The sequence below is a fragment of the Theobroma cacao genome, chromosome 4 (genome assembly GCF_000208745.1).
Source record: "Theobroma cacao cultivar B97-61/B2 chromosome 4, Criollo_cocoa_genome_V2, whole genome shotgun sequence".
NCBI classification, from domain to species: domain Eukaryota; kingdom Viridiplantae; phylum Streptophyta; class Magnoliopsida; order Malvales; family Malvaceae; genus Theobroma; species Theobroma cacao.
Window position 1 is genome coordinate 23,895,342 of NC_030853.1, and position 22,278 is coordinate 23,917,619.

General features: G+C 34.3%; 1 protein-coding gene across 5 annotated transcripts; it reads left to right on the plus strand.

The window, feature by feature from the left end:
• On the plus strand, nucleotides 424–21,422 carry LOC18602365 (DNA polymerase I). Of its 5 annotated transcripts, XM_018119937.1 has the most exons (17): nucleotides 481–568; nucleotides 1,070–1,083; nucleotides 1,177–1,320; nucleotides 1,785–2,013; nucleotides 2,372–2,451; nucleotides 4,604–4,642; nucleotides 5,032–5,050; nucleotides 7,413–7,466; nucleotides 9,582–9,709; nucleotides 9,794–9,862; nucleotides 10,962–11,047; nucleotides 14,964–15,073; nucleotides 16,928–16,978; nucleotides 18,087–18,145; nucleotides 19,249–19,293; nucleotides 20,709–20,783; nucleotides 21,039–21,197. In XM_018119937.1, the coding sequence occupies exons 4-17, from the start codon at nucleotides 1,962–1,964 to the stop codon at nucleotides 21,156–21,158; spliced, it is 987 nt and encodes a 328-aa protein (XP_017975426.1). In that variant the 5' UTR covers nucleotides 481–568; nucleotides 1,070–1,083; nucleotides 1,177–1,320; nucleotides 1,785–1,961; the 3' UTR covers nucleotides 21,159–21,197. The 5 variants fall into 5 exon arrangements, with proteins under 5 accessions (XP_017975422.1, XP_017975426.1, XP_007033767.2 ...); XM_007033705.2 differs by having other exon boundaries at nucleotides 1,070–1,320; nucleotides 21,039–21,422; XM_018119933.1 differs by lacking the exons at nucleotides 1,070–1,083; nucleotides 1,177–1,320 and having other exon boundaries at nucleotides 424–568.

The following is a 22,278-nucleotide window of genomic DNA, read 5'->3' on the forward strand; positions in this document are numbered from 1 at the left end:
AATTTTGATTAAAATTATACGAAAATTTATTAATTTTTAAAATAAATATTTAATTTCAAAAAAATATTATTTACTAAATACAAAATTCAATTGTTAATCAATTATTAATATTTTCGTCGACTTACTAATATGATAAATATATTCTTTATTAATTTTTATAATTATAATGATATAATTTTATTATTTTTTATTAATTTAAAAAACAAAAAACCTCTCCTTTGGAGAGCACCAGGGAGCATCCTTTTTTTGGAGCTGGAGAGCACTAATAGGCGTTTTTATTTTTAAATATAATAATAATTTTTTAAATTAATAAAAAATATTTTAATTTTTTTATTATTTTTATTAACAATATTTGTACGAAAATATTTTACCCATTTAAATAAGTCCCGTATACCTGTCATTCTACTCTACCCCGTACCTTCTACCTTGAAAGTATTTGTACGCACCGTATAAGAAGAAAATGTACGGAGCCTCAAAACTAAAAGGGCTAAAGAATCCCATTTTGCTTGGGCGGGCAATCAGTAAGACTCTCTCTCGACGCTCTGCAACAATCTCATCCCCACTCCAGGTATGGAGAAATGAAGAGTAATTTTCACTCGTTTGTCCTTTTTCAATATGAGTTTATCGTCTCTCTTTATTTTATACTCTCACTTCTAAAGCTCTATTTACCGTTTCCACAAGCTTTTTCTTTTAATTTTTATTATCCCACTATATTGTTGCTTAATTTGTGTTTATGTGCTGTCGTTGTTAGGTTAGAAAATTTGAAGTGGAATGTGAACATTTTTGTAAGAAAAAGCCAAAAAAAAAAAGCTTTTTCTTTTGTTTGGTAATTGCAGGGGAATAGAAATATGTCTAAATTGGCGAGTTTCAAGGTTTAAATTCTAATTTCTCTGATGCCATTGACAGAGATTCAATGCAATATTTTTACTTTTTAGGAGTGGATTGTATTTTTTTGGAAGAGCGAAGGATATTAAATTTTATGATTCCATCGCAGGCTGATATATTCTTCTTCTTCTTTTTATCGTTTTCATGTGAGTTATTCCATTTAATCGTGTCATTTCCATCGCAGGAGAATTGACATTGGTGGGCTTTCTGGTCAATTTCATGTTTGAAGGCTCTTTTTTCATGTCTTAATCAAAGAGGAATTCCTGTTATGAATTTATGGCGTGTTTTCAGTCTTTGAATTTTCAGACTCATTCCTTATGGAGAAGTCTTCATTGCTTTCAAAGAAACTTCTCAAGGACTCAGAGGGTTGGAAATAACTTGCCCAGTTTTAAGAAATTCTATGTGATTCGTCCTCCACCCTGTCAAACCATTAAGGTACTGCTCAACAGTGTCTGTTGGACAAAGAGATTAAAAAACCTAGAAGAGGTCTTACTCTTGCTATTGGCTGCATATTGTTGAAGGTGTCAAGCTTCTTATTCTTGATTGGAAAATATCGACAATAATTTGAATTATAGTTGATACATTATTTTCATTAATATATGCAGCCTATTATTGTATATTCACTTTGGCTGTACCCTTTGAGCAAATTTTGGCTCTGAGGCCAATGGAGACCTACAAATGTCGTTGCAACTATAGATTAAAATGTTTTAAGTGTAGCCTTTGAAACTGCAAAATACCATTTCTAATGAAAGATGATTGACGGACAGCAAGTGGCTTTTTAGGTTTTACACTCCTCTATTTATGTTGGAAGATATTTGATAGATTCCTTATAATATTGTATGGAGATTATGCAACTATCACCTAATGTCATTCATGGACTTTTTTTTTTTTTTTGGCAGGGGTATTGTAGTTTATCTTATACCTTAAACACTTTACCTGGTGCTCGTCATGCAACTTCTCATGGGAATGCAGTGATTTCTTCAAAAAAGGAACAACTATTGCACCAAGAGGCAGCTCTTGACACATCCAACCTTCAAGAAAGAGTGGTGAATGCTAATTACTCAAATAATAGAGTAATGCTTATTGATGGCACATCTGTCATTTACAGGGCTTACTATAAACTTCTAGGTAACTAATGTTGCTCATGATTTTTGCTTTCTGTTAAAGGATTTTATTTTCATCATATTCAAAGTAATGTTCCTTTTGTGTTCTTCTTTTCTGCTGCTAGTCTTAGGTGTTTCAAGCTGCTGGCTTTTCTTTTTGGGTGTAAACTATTTCTTAAGGAAAACATGAAAAAACAACAAGTGTAGGCATATTATTTGTTTCCTAAAAGTGGAAGTCATAATAGCTAGCTTCCTTCAAAATTATGCCTATATATAGCCTAAAGCTGGGTAGCATAAATTTCTTTTATGTGCCTCATATGTTGCTGACACTGATCGTTTTTCTGTTTTATTTTCTCTCTCTTTGCATGTATGGTTGAGAGTAGCGAAACTGCACCACGGATATCTATCACATGCTGATGGCAATGGAGATTGGGTTTTAACTATATTTACTGCTTTATCTCTTGTAAGTAATATATGTGTCATTAGGGGAAGTACTTTGCTTGTCTTTGTGTTGTATTTATGCTCGAAGCACTCATTTGATGTATTCCGATTGCTGGCCACTATTGATTTTATCATGGAGAATAGATTACACAGTGGAGTTTTCTGATCATTAATGTATACATTATTTTCTGAATTAAGTAGCTATATTATGTGACAGCTACCAGAGGTGGCATAATTCTTGTCAATGGCTCCAGCAGCTGGATGTTGCATTTTATGGGTTCTGTTTGTTTCATAGAAAATAACTTCCCAAAGGAAAATATATTCCATAAAAAACGTTTTCCAAAACAGGAAACTTTTTCTCTTTCATGAATGACATTGTTAGGAATATTTTTTATTGTTTGGAAAGTAAGGAAAATCGTGGTATGTAGACTTATAGAAAAGAGCTTTTATATGTTTGTAGAATAGTTTATAATGAAAATTAAAGTAATTGCAACCTAAAAGGAAATAGAGAATAGTAGAATATAAATTAAAAGAAGTATAAAACACCACATGAGAATTTACAAAAAGTTTGAAGGAAAAGTTGCATTATACCTTTTTTTTTTCAGGATAGCTACCTAACCATGGAGAATAGGGTAAAAAGTTGCATTATACTTGCTGCACTCAATATTCTTTTTTTGGAGAAAAGGGTTACGCAGGAAAGGTAAGAAATAAAAACAGTACACCACAAACAGTGGCCATTATAGTCAAGGTCTGCAAAGTTCTTGACCTGGATGTTCCAAAAAAAAGGACCAAAAAAACAACTTTGAGAGTTGTCTAACAATCACAAGGAACATAAAAAAAATCATAAAATACAAATACTTGCTTGAGTTTTCACTAGTACTCTTTTTTGCATACAAAGTAGCTGTGGTTGCCAGTGACGAAGAGGGAGAGAAAGGGAGAAATAGGCTACGGTAACTGGTGATGAAAATGGAGAGAGAGAGAGGAGGGANGGGAGGAGAAAGGGAAGGAAATAAGGCTACGGTAACTAGGTGGATGAAATAGGAGAGAGAGAGAGAGGGAGAAAGTGACTTTGGTCAGTGGCATGAGAGAGGCAGTTAAGGAGAGGGGATGGCTTTGATGTGAAGGAGATATCAATATATTTAGAAGTATTTATTTATTTATTTTTTCCTTCTATCATTGTTTTAGAAAGAGAGCCATTGGGGAAGGAAAATGGTTTCTGGATCTCAAAAAAGGACTACATTTTCTTCATTTTGCATGCTATTCTTTCTTTTACTAGAAGTTGTTTTCCGTTGACAAAATTATTTTGTGTATACAAAAAACTGGAAAATATGGAAAATGACTTCTAGCTGTGAAACAAATGGAGCCTTGATTCTAGAAGCTAGGTTATTGTGAATTTGATGTTGGATTTTGAGACCGAAGTCAGTCGTACCAACGTGAAAAGAGAGGGTGTTTTGTATTAGATCATCAAAGATTATTTGGTAGGTGAGTTCATTCTTTTCTAAATTTTAGAATGCTAGTTTTTATGAAGAATCAGTAAAACGGTTATTCAAAGCCTCTATTTCTCCACTTCCTGTCAATTCTAAATCAAAATCTTATAGGCTTCTTCTGGTGTGTACATGATTCGCTCTGCATGCTTGTCTTCTATGTCTGGATTTGGGTTATGCTTCCTTCAATTCATAAATTTGTCTTAGTTATCAGGTCATTTAAATTTAATCCAAATTTTGAACTTTAGCACTAATGTTGTGGTAGCAATGTCTTATGGTCACTGGTTAAGCAATGATAAATCCAAACAATCTCTGTTGCTACTGCAAATATATTTTCTTTACAGGCTCTTTTTTTTTTTTGGAATAAATATTTTATTTGTCTTTCAAGTTCCAGAAACAAAATGAAATGCTCCTCTGCTATTCAAGTTAAAACATTTATTTTTAAAAATCTTTATGTATGAAATAAGTTGTAATGCGACTGTGGATATCCTCCTAGTTTTCTTTTTTCCCAATAATTCTGTTGTTTCTTTTCAATGGCTATGTCTCAATTGATGATTAATTCTCTTGTGAATTGCACTCCTTCTTTTTTCTTCTTTTTTTTTTTTTTTTCCTGTTTTGAGTCTTTAAAGATTTTAATTTTCAACATTTTTGTTCTGGTCTAAGGCATTTTTGATTATTGTTATCTTGCAGATAATTGATGTTCTGGAATTTGTTCCTTCGCATGTGGCGGTATGTATGCTTTTTATTTTTGTTTTTATGTTTTTTTGGTCATTTTTCAATAACATTTTTAGAGATGATTGTCCGTTATGTACTTCACCATTGTCCCAGATTGGCTTCAAAGCTAACACATAAATTTTTGGAGCATTTTGGTTAGCTGTTCAGTAACTTTCTCTCTTGGAAAGTTGTTTTTTGCATAGTTTTGTGTAGTCTTTTTAAAGCTGTACTGCTGAAAATTTGCTTTTCTATGGTTTTTGCTAGGCTGTCCTTAGATATTACTTGCTGTTAGTTTATCTTGTAGCTTGTCTTTGCAGTTGTTTAAATTATAGCTTTACTGTTTATAGCTGTATAATTTTCCAAATATTCATTCTTACTGGTTTTTTCCCTCCTTTCTGATGCAGGTGGTGTTTGACCATGATGGTAAGATTTAAAATTCGGTAATAATTATTTTCTTTATATTGCTTGAATTTGTAAATTGCTAAATATGATTGCTCTGAATTTGCCATATATTTTACTCTTAGTCCTTATGTGTGTTGTTTACATACTATGTAGACAAATCTTTTATGCTTTTTCTAATGGATTTTAAACTAGTCTGATTTGAAGTAGTTTTGCTCCCAGTGCCCTCGGGAGCATTTTTCTTTATTTTAATCTGTTTTCGTTTCATATACATTTCTGTTGGTGGTCATGTTAAGGTGTTGGAGTAAAACCTAAACTGGACAAATCAAATCGGACTGAATTAAAAGTAGTCTTAACACCTTACTAGAAGGGTGAAAATTGGTTTAGTTACCATTATCTTTTAAAAATTTCAAAATTGTGATAAAACATTCTATTTCATTTTTTTAATAAATTGTAAAGAAAATAATTGTGACAAAATTTTGTGCTTGGGGTTGATTCAGGTGGATCATGTCTTAATAACATGAACCAAACTGAACTGAGTAGTAAAAAAATTCCAATATATCTATGCTGAGCTCTACGAACTTATGTATGCTTTGTTTCTGTTTCAGTTGGTCCCTCTTTTTTTTCCCCTTCATTTAAAACCTAAACAAGCTAAAGTGTAGACTTTTTTGGACTACTGGACAACATTGTTTCATTCCAATTAGTCTGTCCCAAGATGTGTTCCCGAATCAATCCTGTTGGTCATGTTTAGTGCACAATTTTTGTGGTAAACATGCTCCTATGCACTTATGCCTGCTCATAGCCTTACCTGCTTACCTGCTCTCTTTTTTATGCTGTCACATGCTTGTTTAGTATTTCAAATTCTGTTTGAAAGTTGATGCCCTTCCCTGTATTTTATTTCTTTAAGGTATTGAGTGGACAGTGACTATTAAATAAAGGTTAACTTTATATCAAATTCCATTTAAATTTGTAGAGTCTCTATTATATTTATCTCTATTGCCATTTTATTACTCCATGAAAGATGTTTTTTCCCCTTCAAGTTGCCACATATAACCAATATCTCCCTTGAGGATTCTTAAATTTGTTGTTTTCATAGTTTAGAAGCAATATATTTTCTGGGCCAGTGCTTTTCACTTTTGAAAGATTTTGGTTAGGATAATCCTCAATAACACATTTTTCTTTTAGTTGTGCAATAGGATTATATACTGTTTTTTATTCCTCAATTTTGAAGTGCTCAACAATTTGGGTTCTATGAATCAAAATTCAAAGTAGTCTTCATTTTAGATAATGATATGGGCTGCTAATTATAGGGGGTTGTTTTTTTTTTTTTTTTACATACATCTACCATGCTTTCATACACACATCTACATAGGTATGCAGGATGTTCTCATATGCATATTTGTGTATGTGAATTCTGATTTTTGAGTATACGATAGGAAGTGCCATGTATATGCGCAGATTTTGGATTAAGTTCTATTTGGAAATGAGATGTATTTAGAAACTTTGACTAATTATTGATGCTTTGGAGGTAATTTTAAGTGTTATATGTGTTCTAAGTCATTGCTGGTCTTGTTCTCAAATTTGATCAAAGTATTTGGTGCAATGTGTTACATAAGTATAGTTCCTTTTCAAACTGTTCTCTTTCTCTCTTGTGCACCTGCTCGCATTTTTTAGCATCTTGATATCAAGGGACTTGGAAGTCATTCGCCCACACTATGTTTGAAAGCCCCCATTAGTTCTCTACTTTTCACTATTGGAGCAAAGAGAATACCTTGTGAAGGCTGAAATGTCACTGGTGTTTGTGCCTAAAAGCTCCTTTATATGCTAAAACACTTTTGAATGCTTTTGCATCTATTGTGTAAAATGCCTTTTAGTTTAAATTAAAAATGAGATTTCCTTGTATGAAGGAGATCTGAAACTCTTCCAATCTTAGCTTTGGTGTGCTAGATGGATAAGTTTCATGGAAATGATACTTAGGAATTTTCCTGAGAAAATGCTTTAAAAGTTGAAATGAATTGTACTTATGATTTACACAAGTGGTAGAAATATTATCTAGGACAAGTTTTCTGTTTGTGCACAAAATATTGTTTAAGGGCGTTGATGAAATCTAAATGATAGTCTTGTTCATTGAAGTTTACTAACAATTTTAGCACTTTTTAAGATGCCCTAGGTGGTCAGAATTGAAACCTTTAAATGCTATTTGAAACTGTTGTGGGTTGCATTGTATCTAAATTAGTTTATTTCCAGGCAGTTGATTGCTCTTTATGTGCAGTATATGGTCATCTAGTATGATGATCCCTTTTATAGTCAGTGGCATGGAGTTTCTTGGTTTGTGAAGCTCTTGTTTCAAGCAGTTTTTTTTGATAAAAAGACCTCTTCTTTTCAGGAATTCCATTTGGTCATACTTCTATTTCTTCAAAAGAAAATGTCATGGCAAAAGGTATGCTTTATTGATGCAATCTTTGTTCTGTTATGTGGTCAAGTTGCTGAAGTAGACTGATCTCTAAGAAATCACACCTGTGAAATTTGGAATATGATCAGTTGGTAAAACGGTATAATATCGGTGAAGCTTTTGGGTTTGGGCTGAGGTGGAGCATGTGTGTCTATTCACAAGCACACTCTCACACACACATTTGCATATGTGCATATCATGTTACAGTACTAAAGGCCAAATCTGCCCATGTAGACAAGAAGAACAGATCTTTAAGTCTTTGGATCTTTCAGATTGAGAGTGGCTCTTGAATGTACATATTTATTGAAGTCTAAGAATTTTGGAGTCCAATATGCCATCAGCCTTTTTTATGTTGATAAGCAAATTTAGTGATGCTTGCGGTTACAGGGAATTGCTGGTTCTTTCACTATGACATGTCTTTTCTTTTTCCTGAATAAACATTAAGGTCTCTGACTTTTCTGCACAACCAACCTTTATTATTGAATCCTCATCACTCTGCCATTTAGCATTTGCTACACAATATAGTATACCCCTTCCACCAACCGAAAAACAAAAAATTAAATAAATAAAATATAAGCATATAGTATTTCCCAATTCACCTCTTCTCCAATTTTGTGGACCAAGACTGAATAATAACCCCCATCTTTTTTTTTAAAAAAAACCTATAATTACAAATAATGTGACTCCATTTACTTCCTCACTCACGATATCTTGTGAATAAGTACTCTTGCAGATTGCTTTTTCTCTTATTTTTGTTGCTGCTTCATACGCAGGTCACTCCGTAGGAATGCTAGTTTCCAATGTTTTTGCTGATTTATTTATTTTTATGGTTGCTTGCTTCAAGATTCCATCTCTCTTTTCTGCCATTAATGTACCTGTTTCTCCCGTCAAAGAGCTATTAGTTCATTAATTGTGGTCATTCAGAAAGCACCACCTTACAGGCAATATTATGATGCCTTTTACCTTTAGGAGATTTCGACGCATCTGGATTTAGATTTTTACTTGAACATTGCTATTACTATGACTTGGAGAAATACTCCAAGAAGTATGAATTTTATCGATGAGATGAATAGACAGAGAAATAATTGCTTGATCTAAATCCTAGTTTAACCAATTGAAGAAACTCATTTATCTGAGAAATGTTTCTGCTAATCAACATAATTTATGTGCAAGTGAGAAAAGAGCAGTGGTCATTTTAAACAACCACATGACTGCTTAATAAAGCGTATAATATGTAGTAATTGATGGATTGGGGTCATCAATGAAGTTTACGCTGCTATTTCAGCTGCTAAGTTATTAATAAAATCCTGAAATTCTTCTCTTGTATAAAGTGGATGCCTGCTGTGTTCCTCTGGGGGCTATTTCCTATTCAAGTTATGTTACTATTCCAAGAAATTGAGCAACCTTGGAACAGCAAAACATCGTTGATCTGGCAGTATATGATTTTTCCTCTTGTCATCTGTTCTTAAAGTAATGGTTCCTTTCTCTCCTTTCATTTTGGAGGTTTTCTATAGTGTAAAGGTTTTGGTGAAGATATATTAAATTCAACTTTTACAAACATGTTGCTTATTTTTTTCTCTGTTCATAAGTTTAGATATCTTGATTTCTTGTGTGCTATTACATTTTCTTTAGTACAGTATGAATCCTTTTCTGGATCTTGGTTCGCATGGATGATACTGGACCTTCTGTAGAGAGCCAAAGCTGAATCAGTAGATCTGCCTTTCTAAGCTACTTCCTACTTGGCCAATGACTTTTAGACCTCAGAAAAAATTTGTGTGCGCCTTTTTTCTTTGTCTTGATGGCTTTACGCATGGACTTATCACTTATGAGGAAAACAATTAACTGTTATGTCAAATGTGTCATATTTGGATGTTGGCTTCACCATTTCTTTATCCTTCATATGCCTTTCTTAAGGGCCTGCAATTTGGTCTTTTGTTCCCCTATGGTGCATTTTACTCTTGTCAAAATATCTTTGACTTCTAAGTATTAAGTGTAGCATTAGCAAGTAAAGGAAACATGTTTGGTAGTATGCCGCATTTTGGCTGGAAATATACATGCTTTTGTCTGAGCAGTGTCTAATCATGTAGTCTTAATGTTTTGAAGGTTTAAATTTTCGTCATACTCTGTACCCTTCATACAAGAGCAATCGCCCTCCTACACCCGATACCATAGTGCAGGGACTTCAATATTTGAAGGCATCCATCAAAGCTATGTCCATTAAGGTGATTGAGGTAAACAGCTAGGCACCAGGATGCTTATGATTTGGTTGATTGATGTCGTGTATGGCAAGTAATTAAGAATTTAGTCTAAGGCAGGTACCTGGGGTAGAAGCTGATGACGTGATTGGGACACTGGCTGCAAGGAGTGTTGATGCAGGGTTTAAGGTAATTTTCTTACACTGTATTTGGGAAACCTTGAGCATGCCCTATGACGTGGTTATAGGATTTTGGGCTTGGTTGAAGTAAAGAAGTTATAGGACTTCTTTCCTTTCTCATATGACACTTTGATGTCCAATTTATTGGTGATATGACATGAAAAAATGAAAAAGGTTACCTGGAATTATCTTCAGAGATTTCCATATATCAATGACAATAATAAGAAAAACAAGCTTACTGTTTCAAAATTGGCTACTTATTTCATATTACAGGCTTCTTTAATATTGATTAGGAAAGGTTAAAGTTACCTGGTGCTGGAGCTATATTGAGAGTTTACCATTTCCAAAGTTTGGAAGTGGTCTGAAGTTTCTCTTTGTGACTCTGTTTGCTTGATAGCTATTTATGTAGGTTTTCCTCTGTTATCTGCTTATGTGGGAGTAAAATAATTGGAGATGTTCTGGTCACTTTCAGGGGTGAAACTAAAGTTTTTGTTTGGCAGTGTCATATGAAATATAAAGCAACTCGTATTTCACTCAAACAATATCTACATCAATGGTTTTTGGTATCAAAATATATTTTGTTAAAAGATAGAATTGCATTCACGATTTTAGATTTTAAAAAATTAAGCATTTGAACAAATTCTTGCAATTTATAATTAATTAATGAACATCAAATAGAAAAATAGATAAAATAATTTGTGTAATATGAAATACCTATGAGAAAATAAAGATGCTAGTATTAGTCAGTAAGTTTTCTCCTAGTAGGTCAAACATGCTGTTCAAGGTCCTCTGTGGACTTAAATTGTCAACTCTCTATGAGGCCCTCACCCACTTAAAAGGTTGGGAAAGGGAAGAGGCCCGGGGGTGGTTGGGGTCTTGTTTCCAGGAAGTTCTTTGAAAGGGAAATTTGATCTTCAGGTCTAAAGTCAATGGGCTTCTTCTTTTGTAGATACTTTGTTCATATGGACACAGAAAATTAATCGTCTACGATTTATTGTCAATTCCTATGGGCAAAGAAAATTAGTTTTTTTCTTACAGTCAGAATAGGGATTTTCTTAGTACATTTCCGGTCTGATTTGTTATTTTGGATTTTACTTCTTTCCTGACAGGTTCGAGTCGTCTCCCCAGACAAAGATTTCTTTCAAATCCTATCACCTTCATTACGTCTACTACGAATTGCACCTCGTGGCTATGAGTTAGTATACATTCTTTGATGCTTTATCACTCCTAACTTCTGTTGCAGTGGGTAATAAAGTCCTTTTTTAATACAGTAGGCAGCTTGTTTATTTCTATGCATACATAATACACATCTTCCATATATAAATTTTTTTTGAAAGTCATCTTCCATATGTATATATATATTTATGTATGTATGTATGTATGTATGTATGTATGTTACTTTGTAGGAACTTGTACATGTATATGTGTTTCAATAACCTAAAGCATGGATATTGGTCCAATACATGGTTCTAAATTTGTAATTTGAAGATACTATAAGCTGCCTACTGATTTACATATGTGCATAACCTGATTAATGGTAACACTGAATGTGGTGTTCTAATTTGTGGATATTGTTACATTAGGCTAGTCAAAAAGAATCAAGGCTTTACCTTGTCTTTTGACTCTTTTCCTGCTAAATGTAGTGGAAGCTGCCCATTGGCTCTGCTCAACAATTTTTTATTTTAATTTTTCTTTTGGGGTCGGTAGGAGCCAATATCTTGGCACCAGCATAACTGGTTTCCTTTTCATCCTAGGCTAAATGCCCTAAGTAAGATTAAACCTATGATCCAATGTTCATTTAAAGATTTGAGCTTCAGTTACATTTAATCAAGGATTTCAGCTTGTTAAGTTGGTTTAATTAAGGACAAGTGCTACTAATTTCGTTGACTCTGTGATGCTTAGTTACATGGTCAAGAAAAAGGAAATGTGCATTTGACATTGTTATAAAATATATATTTTTTTCCTTTCTAACGTAAATGAAAGACAAAAGTTGAAAACAGAGAATGAAACAAAATCCTCTAACATCTGTATTGGAATTACTCGGTGCTAATTATATACAAGAAAAACTATCTAAAGCTAGATCTTAGAATCTGGTAAAGTGCCAGAAATTAGGGAACAAGAAATCTGGAAATAATCCAGCAAAAGAAGGAAAATAGAGAAATGAAATAATATCCCTAAACTAACTCCTACAAATCTGGAATATAATCAATAAAATAAATTCATGACCTGTCAACACTCCCTCTCAAGCTGGTGAATAGATGCTGATCATTCCCAGCTTGTCTACTAGCACTTCTAAACTTGGTCCAGGCAGCCCTTTTGTTAGAACATCAGCTTTTTGTTTTTTGGTAGGCACATAGGTCATGCAAATTACCCTATCTTCTATTTTCTCTTTGATAAAATGTCGATCTATCTCCACATGCTTTGTTCAGTCATGATGAACCAGATTATGTGCAATACTTATTGCGGCTTTATTGTCACAGTATAGCTTCTTAGGTCCCATACTAGACACTTTCAGTTCTTCTGTTAGCTTCTTTAACCAAATCAGCTCACAGGTTCCTTGTGCAAGAGCTCTAAATTCTGCTTCTGCACTGCTGCGAGCTACAACTGGTTGCTTCTTGCTTCTCCAAGTAACCAGATTCCCCCAAACCTTTGTACAATAACCCGATGTGGACCTCCTATCCTCAACTGAACCTGCCCAATCTGCATCGGTAAATGCCTCCACACTTCTCAGCTCATTTTTCTTGAAGAATAAGCCTTTACCAGGCGTAGGTTTTACATACTGCAAGATTCGATTGACTGCCTCAAGATGTTCTTCACTCGGAGAATGCATATACTGGCTCACTACACTTACAGCAAATGCAATATCTGGTCTTGTGTGAGATAAGGAAATCAATCTTCCCACTAGACATTGATCTCTCCCCCTATCTCCTGGAATTCCACTCCTTGCTCTTCCAAGCTTCTTGTTCATAACTATGGGTGTTTCAGCTGGCTTTGAACCAAGCATTCTTGTCTCTTTCAAAAGATCTAATGTGTATTTTCTTTGAGAGGTAATACATTTCATGCTTCTGGCCACTTCCATCATTAAGAAATATCTTAGTTGCCTGAGGTCTTTGATTTCAAATTCACTTCTAAGAGTTTTCTTAAGCCCCTCCATTTCTTCTTTATTGTCTCTAGTTAAAATAATATCATCCACATACACGATCAAGATAGTTTTCTTTCCATCTTGTGAATGCTTGAAAAAACGAGTATGATCAGTTTGTCCCTGATGGTAACCATGCCTCTCTATAGTCTTTGCAAAATGGTCAAAATAAGCTCTTTGCGATTGTTTTAATCCATATAGTGAATTTTTGAATCTACATACTTTTTTGTTACCACTTGCCCCTTCAAAACCTGGAGGCAAATCCATGTAAACCTCCTCATCAAGCTCTCCGTTTGGAGGCATTTTTGACATCCATTTGATGTCATGCCCAGTCAAGATTATTTGCTAGTGATAGTAGCACTCTTATAGTGTTTAACATTGCAACTGGAGCAAACGTTTCTGTGTAATCCACTCCGAAAATTTGAGTGAATCCTTTGGCAACTGGACGAGCCTTGTGTCTCTCTAGTTCACCATCTGACTTATACTTAATGGTAAACACTCATTTACATCCTACAGAACTCTTACCTTCAGGTAACTCCACTACATCCCAAGTTTCATTCCTTTTTAGGGCTCTCATTTCTTCAAGTGCAGCAGCCCTCCATTCTGGTTTTTCAAAAGCTTCTTGAATATTTTTTGGAATCTCATCCCTTTCAACTTTTTCTGTCAAAGCTTGGAATGCTTGTGACAATTGGCTGTAAGATAAGTAATTAGAAATAGGATGTTGGGTGCATGATCTAACCCCTTTGCTGAGAGCTATTGGAATGTCCAACTCATTATATTGAGTCTCCACTTGAGGCAAATTAGAAGTATCACCAGCATCAATAATAATTCTCCTTAATCACTTAAACAAATTAACTAGTGGAAGTACTTAATTATATAAAATCAAAGGTTAGGTCCTTAATTGATCATTGGAGTAAAGGTTAGATCTTAATTTAAGGCATTTAGCCTTTATTTTGTGGAGGATGCTGTCTTGGAAGATTAAAGATCTTTGGTTTGTGCAGTCCTGCCCAACTATATGTTGTCAAAAGTTTTACAAAAATGAAGTAGACTGCTTCACGTTTAAGATGCATTGTGTTTTCTGTTATCTTTTGAAGACACACTGAATCTTAAAGTGGCAAAACTCTAAAGCAAAAGTTATATTGCCCCTTTGATTATCATTATAATCATTATTACTATTTGTATTATGATTTAGAAGTAAATTAGTAATCAATAATTATGGTCTCTTAGTGTACTACAAATATAAATTTTTTTTTCCAGGTAGGAATTAAATGATATGGTAAATTTAAAGCCCTCAGATTTATATACAAAACCAAGAACCAATTATTTGACAAATAAATAAATGCAGTTTCGAAGTCTGAAGCAGATTTCTTGTGAGAATTGAACTTTGTCAATGGGATCATCCGACAGGGTTTTTGAGACAGTTAAAACTTTAGGTATTAAATGTAATATCCGAACAACCTTTTTGTTATTTGTTCATTTTCGTCATGAGTTTTGATGATATGGTAGTAATAAATTAATAATTAACAGTTTGAATATTTCTACTTGCTTAGGTTCATTAATTAATTGCTGAAAAGCAGTATAGGAAAGTAGATATCCTATTCAAGATACTTCGTTTGAGGCCAGTAAATGATGCAATTGGATTTAAAGTAAAAGTAGCTGTGTGTCATTATCTTATTTGCCAAGTTAGTTTTGTTTTACCTGTTGTATCGTATGTCATTCATTGTAGAGTTGGATGTCTCTAAATCATGCATTGTGGTTGTTTCTGTCAATTGTGTAGATTTATAGTCTGATGGTTAAGTAGCTCATTGTATTGAAAAGTGTGAAACCTGTAGAATTTTACTTAATTACTAATCTGTTCTTATCGTGCTTACTTCTGCCTAAGATAACTAGATTTGTTTTGCTTTTCTGTTGTAGATATATTGCCATGTTCTTGAGTAACTGAGATTAGATTTGTATTACTTTGCTTTCCCAGGATGGTTTCATTTGGACTCGAGGATTTCTCCAAAAGATACGGAGATCTGAAACCTTCCCAGTTTGTTGATATGGTCGCTCTTATGGGTGACAGATGTGATAATATTCCAGGTGGTTTCATTATATTAGTTTCAAAGACTCAATAAACAAAAAAAGAAAGAATTTGTGCACCACCTTTCTCTCCTGCATTCTTTATCATTCCATTAAATTAGTTTATAAATGGAGAAGCATCAGCAAATTGACATGGCAATATTTTTATACTGTAACCAAGTTTTTTATCTTCCCATTCTCAGAAGCTATACATTTTTTTTATTTATTCATAATATATAAGTTTAAAGTTATATGCAGTATCAACTCATTTCCTATTTAAGATGTTTGCCTGTTTGCGTTCACCATCTCTCGTATGAGCTATGTTTCTTGTAAATGGTTCTTTTGGTGTTGGGGTGAGGAATTATGAAAAGTGAATAAGGGAGATGAGGTGGAGAGGGTAGAGAGGAGGATTGTTGCACACCTTTGAGTACGCGATGAAGAAAGTAGGAATTAGACATGAGGAATGGGAAGTGGGAAGTATGGAGTAGGGAATAGGATGTTAGAATGAGGAAGTAGCTGGTGAGAAGTGAGAACTAGGAATTGAAATCAGAAGCTGGAAGCACAGTGGAGAAATACAGAGCTTTGTATGGGAAGTATTTTTGTTCAAAATGAGGTTTGGTTTTATATACAAGATTAGCACATTTAATGCAGCTAAAAAGTTTCCATCTCGCTTTATACTATAAGAACTGTATATTTTAGGGTGATTGACAGGTACTGTAAGTCTGCAATAAATGGTAGAGATAATGTCATTTGTGGAATATGACTCATGGAGCCCATCAAGGCAACTTTCTACATAACCCCAAGAAAATGAACTTAATTTAGGAATGGCCATGCCACTAGTCTTGGGGTTAAACCTATTACCATAATCATACTTGAAGGACGTATTTGCCAGTGATCCTAAGGAATTAACCAAACAAAGCATTTTTGTAGACTAAGATTTTTCCCTATTATTGTAGAAATGCTTATGATAGTTGTCGAACTGAAACTTCATTTATATATTTTTGCTTTAAAAAACAAACTTTGAATTAAGGACCTTTTATATATTTGAATCTTTCTTCCTAGTCATTCAATAGAAACAATAGGTGTAATATGTTTTTTGGTGTTGAAACTTTTAATAGGAATTTTCTCTTTATTTGGGTGTGGAGAAGTCTTCAACTTGGACAGATATTCTATAGAAATGTCACTTACGTTTTGTGTGTAGAGATTCACTTTTATTTTTGCCAGTCACCTTTATTTATGATCAGCTGGATCTGATTTGATGACCATGCCTGTAGTAAAAGCATGATAGCTTGTTAGTACTAGAGTATCTTGGCAGGAAGTATAAGGAGAAATGAAGTCCATATGTTTTAGTCACTGCTTTGTCCCCATTTGAAAAACATGTAAAAAGTTGGTTTTCACAAAGACAGAAACCATCGAATTAAGTCTTGCTTATCTATACTAGTGGAAACTGATGCTGTATCAAAAGGAGGTGATTGATTACTGAAATAAATTTCGACTCCTTGAGATTCCTTCTTATTATCTTAGATATATGAGGCTTGAACCTTTTTTCTTTGGAATTATGGGTGTTACATGTGTAGCAGTAGTGATGCTGAGAGATTGATATACAATGCAAGTATGTTGATTAGATGCATGTGATGTTTGTTGTGGTTCCTTAAATTCTAAGTTTGGAATGAGTTGGAGTGTCTTCCTTTTTTCTTGATTTTTTTCTGCACTCCTTTAGTTATCTTGAAGATTGATTTCTTTCCAACTTTAAGTTAAGCATGCATAGTTTTTCATTACCTTTGATTTGCTATGGAGTTTTCCTTCCTAATTTACTTCCTTTTACGATCAGACTGTGCCTCAAATTATTGATTCATCAATGCCTTTTAACTGCAGGAGTTGATGGTATTGGAAATGTCCATGCTGTGCAGTTGATCAGTAAATTTGGTATGTTGTTTTGTTGAGAGCTGAAAAGCTGCATCTGTTATCATTCTATCGGATGGAACAATCTACCCCTTTCTCATAGTTTTAAAACTCCTTTTCTGGCCTCTTTTCTGATGAATGGAAGTAAGTTAAATTATGAGTGTGCAAGTGCTCCTGGAATTATTATATAGTACAAATTAATTTTTACCCCTTCCATGTAAGCAACAGTTGTTGGCACTTTTTTCGAGATTGGGAAAAGTATCCTGTAGGTTGCAGTTTTGAGCAATGCTTGAGTAGTCTTTTATTGAGATTCCCTTGGGTATATGATGCCTCTATGCAATCTTAATAATTTTCATTGTTATATAGACTTCTTTTCTAGATTTATCTTTGAAAATCCTTTCACATGGTTTTAACAAAGTGGCTTGTCATATCCAAAAACAATTGAATGCTTTTGTATTCGCACTCTTAAGCATCTGAGAAATGGTCTGTGCCTTCTCTCTCTCTCTTGTGTATTTTGTGCACCTCCCTTAGCATATGCAAATACCATCATGATTTGCAGCAAGCCCTTGTGCTACCTATAGACCTAGACCTGGACATCAGTGGCAACTGATAACCCCTTGCCAGAATAAATTTAAGAGGAAATTGTGAGAAATAACCCCCCTCACAAGCCCAATTCAAAAATGCCCCTCATTATAATTTAATCAGCTTTTACTTGGTTCCATTGAAAGAGAGGAGAAACAGAAGTTGCCTGAGTAGCAAGTGAAAACTTGATAAATGTGGTTCAAGACTCTTGTCATCTCAAATGGAGTCAAGTGCTCTTGTCAATGAAATGTTTAATAAACAAAAATGTCAATGTCCTTGTCATATCTGTCATATATTAGAGATGTATCGCTATGTGATTTGTGTAATGGGATTTGAGATCATGGATTACGGTAACTATTAATGTTATAAGCAAAGTACAAAAGGTTTAGCCTTGGGTTGCTCATTTACATTTATCTTAGGGTTACTGATTTTCATGCATCGTGTGTAATCTTCTCTATTCTACGCTACTTTGGTACTGCTTTTGTTACTTGTCGTTTGTAGGCTGTTGTGTTTTTGGATATTGGTTTGTGATCTTTCATTACACATGCAGGCACATTGGAGAATTTACTGCAGTGTGTTGATCAAGTTGAAGTGGACCACATCAGGAAGGTAGAATCAGCGTAGGATGAACACAAAATGAATAGATGCATGTTACTAAAATGTTCTTTTTTATTTACAATCTCATTGGTCAGTTATCTAGGTGAACTGCCCAATGAGATTGAGGCCATTTGCATAAGGCACGAGCTGATTGGTTGGGTTTTGATTTGGATATATATTCAAGAACATCCTAAGTCCCAGAAATTACATAACCTGGCCTATAAATAGGTTGACTTGCACCAGACCTCATATGGTTTATATTTATTGAATCAATTCAGGATTCATTATTTTTATAGCATGTTGATATATATTGCTAGGTTTGAACCTAAATACAGATCCAACACTCAGGAATCATGGTTCATATGTATTAAGTTTTAGCCATATCAGAAGGAATTAATGCCCTAAAGCTGAAGTTTCAAGAAATGATTGTTTAATTTCAAGGTCATGTTTGATTTAAGTGGGAATAGTTGGTTGGTATAAGAATTATCCCTTTAATTCAAAGTGCAGTTGTCACATGGTATAATAAGGAGAAGATTTGAAAAGATTATCTAAAAATGGTTATTGTAAACTGATCATCCTTTTTAACTCATGTGGCAGCTCGTCTCATTTTTTGTTTATTGCCAACAATTTTTGCTTTAAGTTTCCCTTTTTTTTCATGACTTGACGTTAACTGGACTATAAATTTTTTTTGAGATTTTCAGTGAGGGCCTAAACTAACACCCCGAATTTACAAACAAGAGACTCAATACTGCACTGGTGAATTTGTTCATCTTACCAGCAGAGGAAAATCTCCTTGTTACCTTAAGGATACACTCTATGTTCACAAATAGACTCTGTTCTAGTCTTTAATATAAAAAGATTTAATTTGTTCTAAGGGATGTGGATGTTCTTTTTGGTTTGTGGGGGAAGGAAACAGGGTGATATAATTATAGCTCTGTGAAAATTTCTGCATGCTTGCTTGGTTGTTTTAAATTTTGTTACATTCATTTTCCTTTTTAACATGAAATAATGAGGATCCTACGTTCCCCCTCCCCCCTCCCTTCTCTTTCTCTCTTTTTTTCCTGTCATGCTAAGCAAATAACTGAGGGTCCAAAGTTATCTGTTATGTTTTGCAGGCCTTGAAAGGAAATGCTGATCAAGCTATCTTAAGCAAGAACCTGGTAATCTATTGATCCTTTGCTTCTTGTGGAAAATACCTATTTGAAGTGAAAAAAAATTTCTTTCGTAATTCATGTTAATGACTAATGTATGTTCATTAATTAAATCTTTATCATGTTGAGCATTTCATTTTTCAGTCATACTAGATGATTTGACCCCCTTATTTGATGAAGAAAATGCCTGTCTATCATTGTTAAACTTAGATAGATCTTGTTCTATCCACATCTTTCGTGGTGGAGATGTTGGCTAGGCAACTTTAATTACAAAGTCCTGACCATCAAGGCTGCATTCTGGAATGTCTGGGGGGCATTTCTCCTGGTGGATGCATCTTTTCTTAAGTTGTAGATGAGACGGTGCTTCCACTGCACTAGCTGCTTGGATTCCTAAGAGCTAGAAACAGCCACTAAGCGGTCATAGCATTTTGAATGATGAGGAGGTGCTTCCACTGTTCTAATAACTTGGGCTTACAAAAAATGTAGAAAAAGAGAAAAAACAATCATAGGCTTCGATATTCATGGGTTACCTTGGTTGTACTATTTTGAAGGAATATGATATTGAGGGAGATTAGTTGGTGAATGTCTTTGTCTTTATGACAGGCCTAGGATGCAATCATATGTTCACCAAGAATGAGGGAGTTAGCAAGTGGTAGAGGACCTTTCCTCTCTCCAATTTAGAGGAACAAAAAGGAAATATTTTTACAGCCCAACATTTAGACTGAAGAAAAAGTGAAGTTACTCAGAAGCTGTTAATCTGATGGATATAGTTATAACAAGTAGAAACTTGGCATCATCTGCATACACTGTCAAGAAAAATTAAATTATTGGCCATATTGTGCATAAAAAGCTTCCTTAATAGATCACACACAATATATTTCCTCATACATAGCATGCATCTGTTTCCTTGAGCACATTTTAGGTGTTACAGAAGCAATAAGCTTTAGATAAAAGCTGAAAGGAGTAAGTTGCTTCATATTTTGTCTCTCACTAGAAAGCTTTTAGATCAAAGCTTGAACTGAAACCATATAGCCCCATTTGAAATCTGACTTGGCTTGAGTCTATTTCAAAAGCACTTGGTGTGTGGTTGAGCCTTGTTAGAATGCAGGTTAGGTTGATTAGTTTCATACTGTGTGAGTGCATGTTGTTACTTAATGAGCCATTGTCACTCTTCCTGATCCTGGTGAACTCCATTCACCTATATATTTTACCCTATAAATTTTTTAGAATCTTTACTTTTTTAACTCATGTTGGAAAGATTCATTTTAGGTCAGAAATGTTGAATCCTCGACATGCTGTCATTGTTTAGAAAGTTGCAATTTACACTTATTCAGTTCTTCAGCTTCTGTGTGTTTTGGCAGGCGTTGGAACAGATTGTGATCTATGAACTCTATCATGATACTTGAAACTTGTTGTTATTGTAGGCAATGCTGCGATGTGATCTTCCATTCTATATGGTACCATTTGCCACCACAGATCTCACATTTAAGAAACCAGAGGTTTGTAGAATGAGTTGATCTTAGTTTTAAAAGATTTGCATGCTCTCATGCCCAAATCATTGTGATTTGACGAAATTTACTATTGGTGAAAGATTGGCCACAACTGGCATGATGAAGCTAGTCATCTGGATATTGCATGTTTGGTATGGAAGGAATTCCTAATAACAAAATGAATGTCCTTATAGTCCAGGATTATTTGCATGTTATTTTTATTTTGAAATATAGAAACCTCAAACTGTGTTTTAATTTGTACAGGACAATGGTGAGAAATTCACAAGCCTTTTGACTGCCATTAGCGCCTATGCAGAAGGATTCTCAGCTGACCCAATAATCAGAAGAGCTTTCTATTTGTGGAAGAAGCTTGAAGCATGCTGATATGCATTTGAGATTTTAGGCTCTGTACTCAATTCCAAGTATGTTTCGAAGGGAGGGCATAGCTTTGGCAAAGAGGTTAGCAATTTTCATTTTGGTTGTATAGCTCACCTCATTTATGGCTGATTTTAGAACTGAGTGTATAGATGCAACTGTGTTATATTTATTTATTAACATATATAAAATTGCTAATATATGTTTAATGACCCTGAATTTGTAATATCTTTTTTGTGGGTCGAAGAACTTAAAATCTGGTTTGTTTTTTTTTTATTATTCTTTTTTCTTGTTCCTCTGATTTGCAGACCAAAGATTAACAAAATGGGTAAGCTGCAGTTTTTCTATGTAATTGGGGTAATGGCGGTTACTTCTCCATATTAATTTGAGTAATCTTTCAATATGAAATGAGTAAAACTGTGAAAAGGTGAATTTGGGTGAAGGCGATAGAGAGGGGATATGCATGAAATATATTCTACATGAAGATGTAGTCCCTCCCTTGGCGGGATGGTGTGGCCAACAAATTTGATGAAAATCGTTTGCTGTTGGGTTGATTCCATATCACTCTCAACAATTAGTGGTGTAGTAACACCTATTTGTTGATTACATGTATAGGCTCGCCCGGATGTCCACGGCAACAGCACTTGCTTTGGTATCTGAGGTTATACCCTAAACAAATTCTTGGATATATATTTTGAGAGTCCAATCATGAGCACAATAGTTCTGTGAGTTAACATGGCTTTTGGGTCCTTGATTTTAGAATTGGTAAATAATTTAATATTACAGCCGAGATTTGTAGCTAACGAGCTTCATACTCATCGGGAATTGATTGTTTAGAAGAATTGAGGAAAAGATTAAAAGGCATTTCCTCCCGTTGTGAATGTAGGCCTGGCTGAACATATCCCATTGAAGTCCTTCGTTTTTTGGAAACATTATTAGTCTGGTATTATTTTCTCAAGGCAGGTTAGGAAAAATCGAACCCACTACGACATCATCAATTGCTATCATCTAAGCTTAATTTTTCCTTCCTTAATACGGTCTAGGCTTAAATCATGTGCTAATGCCTTTCAAGAAATTAAAAATCATGTGACAATTACTCACCAAACTGCATTGCATGTGACTATTAGCT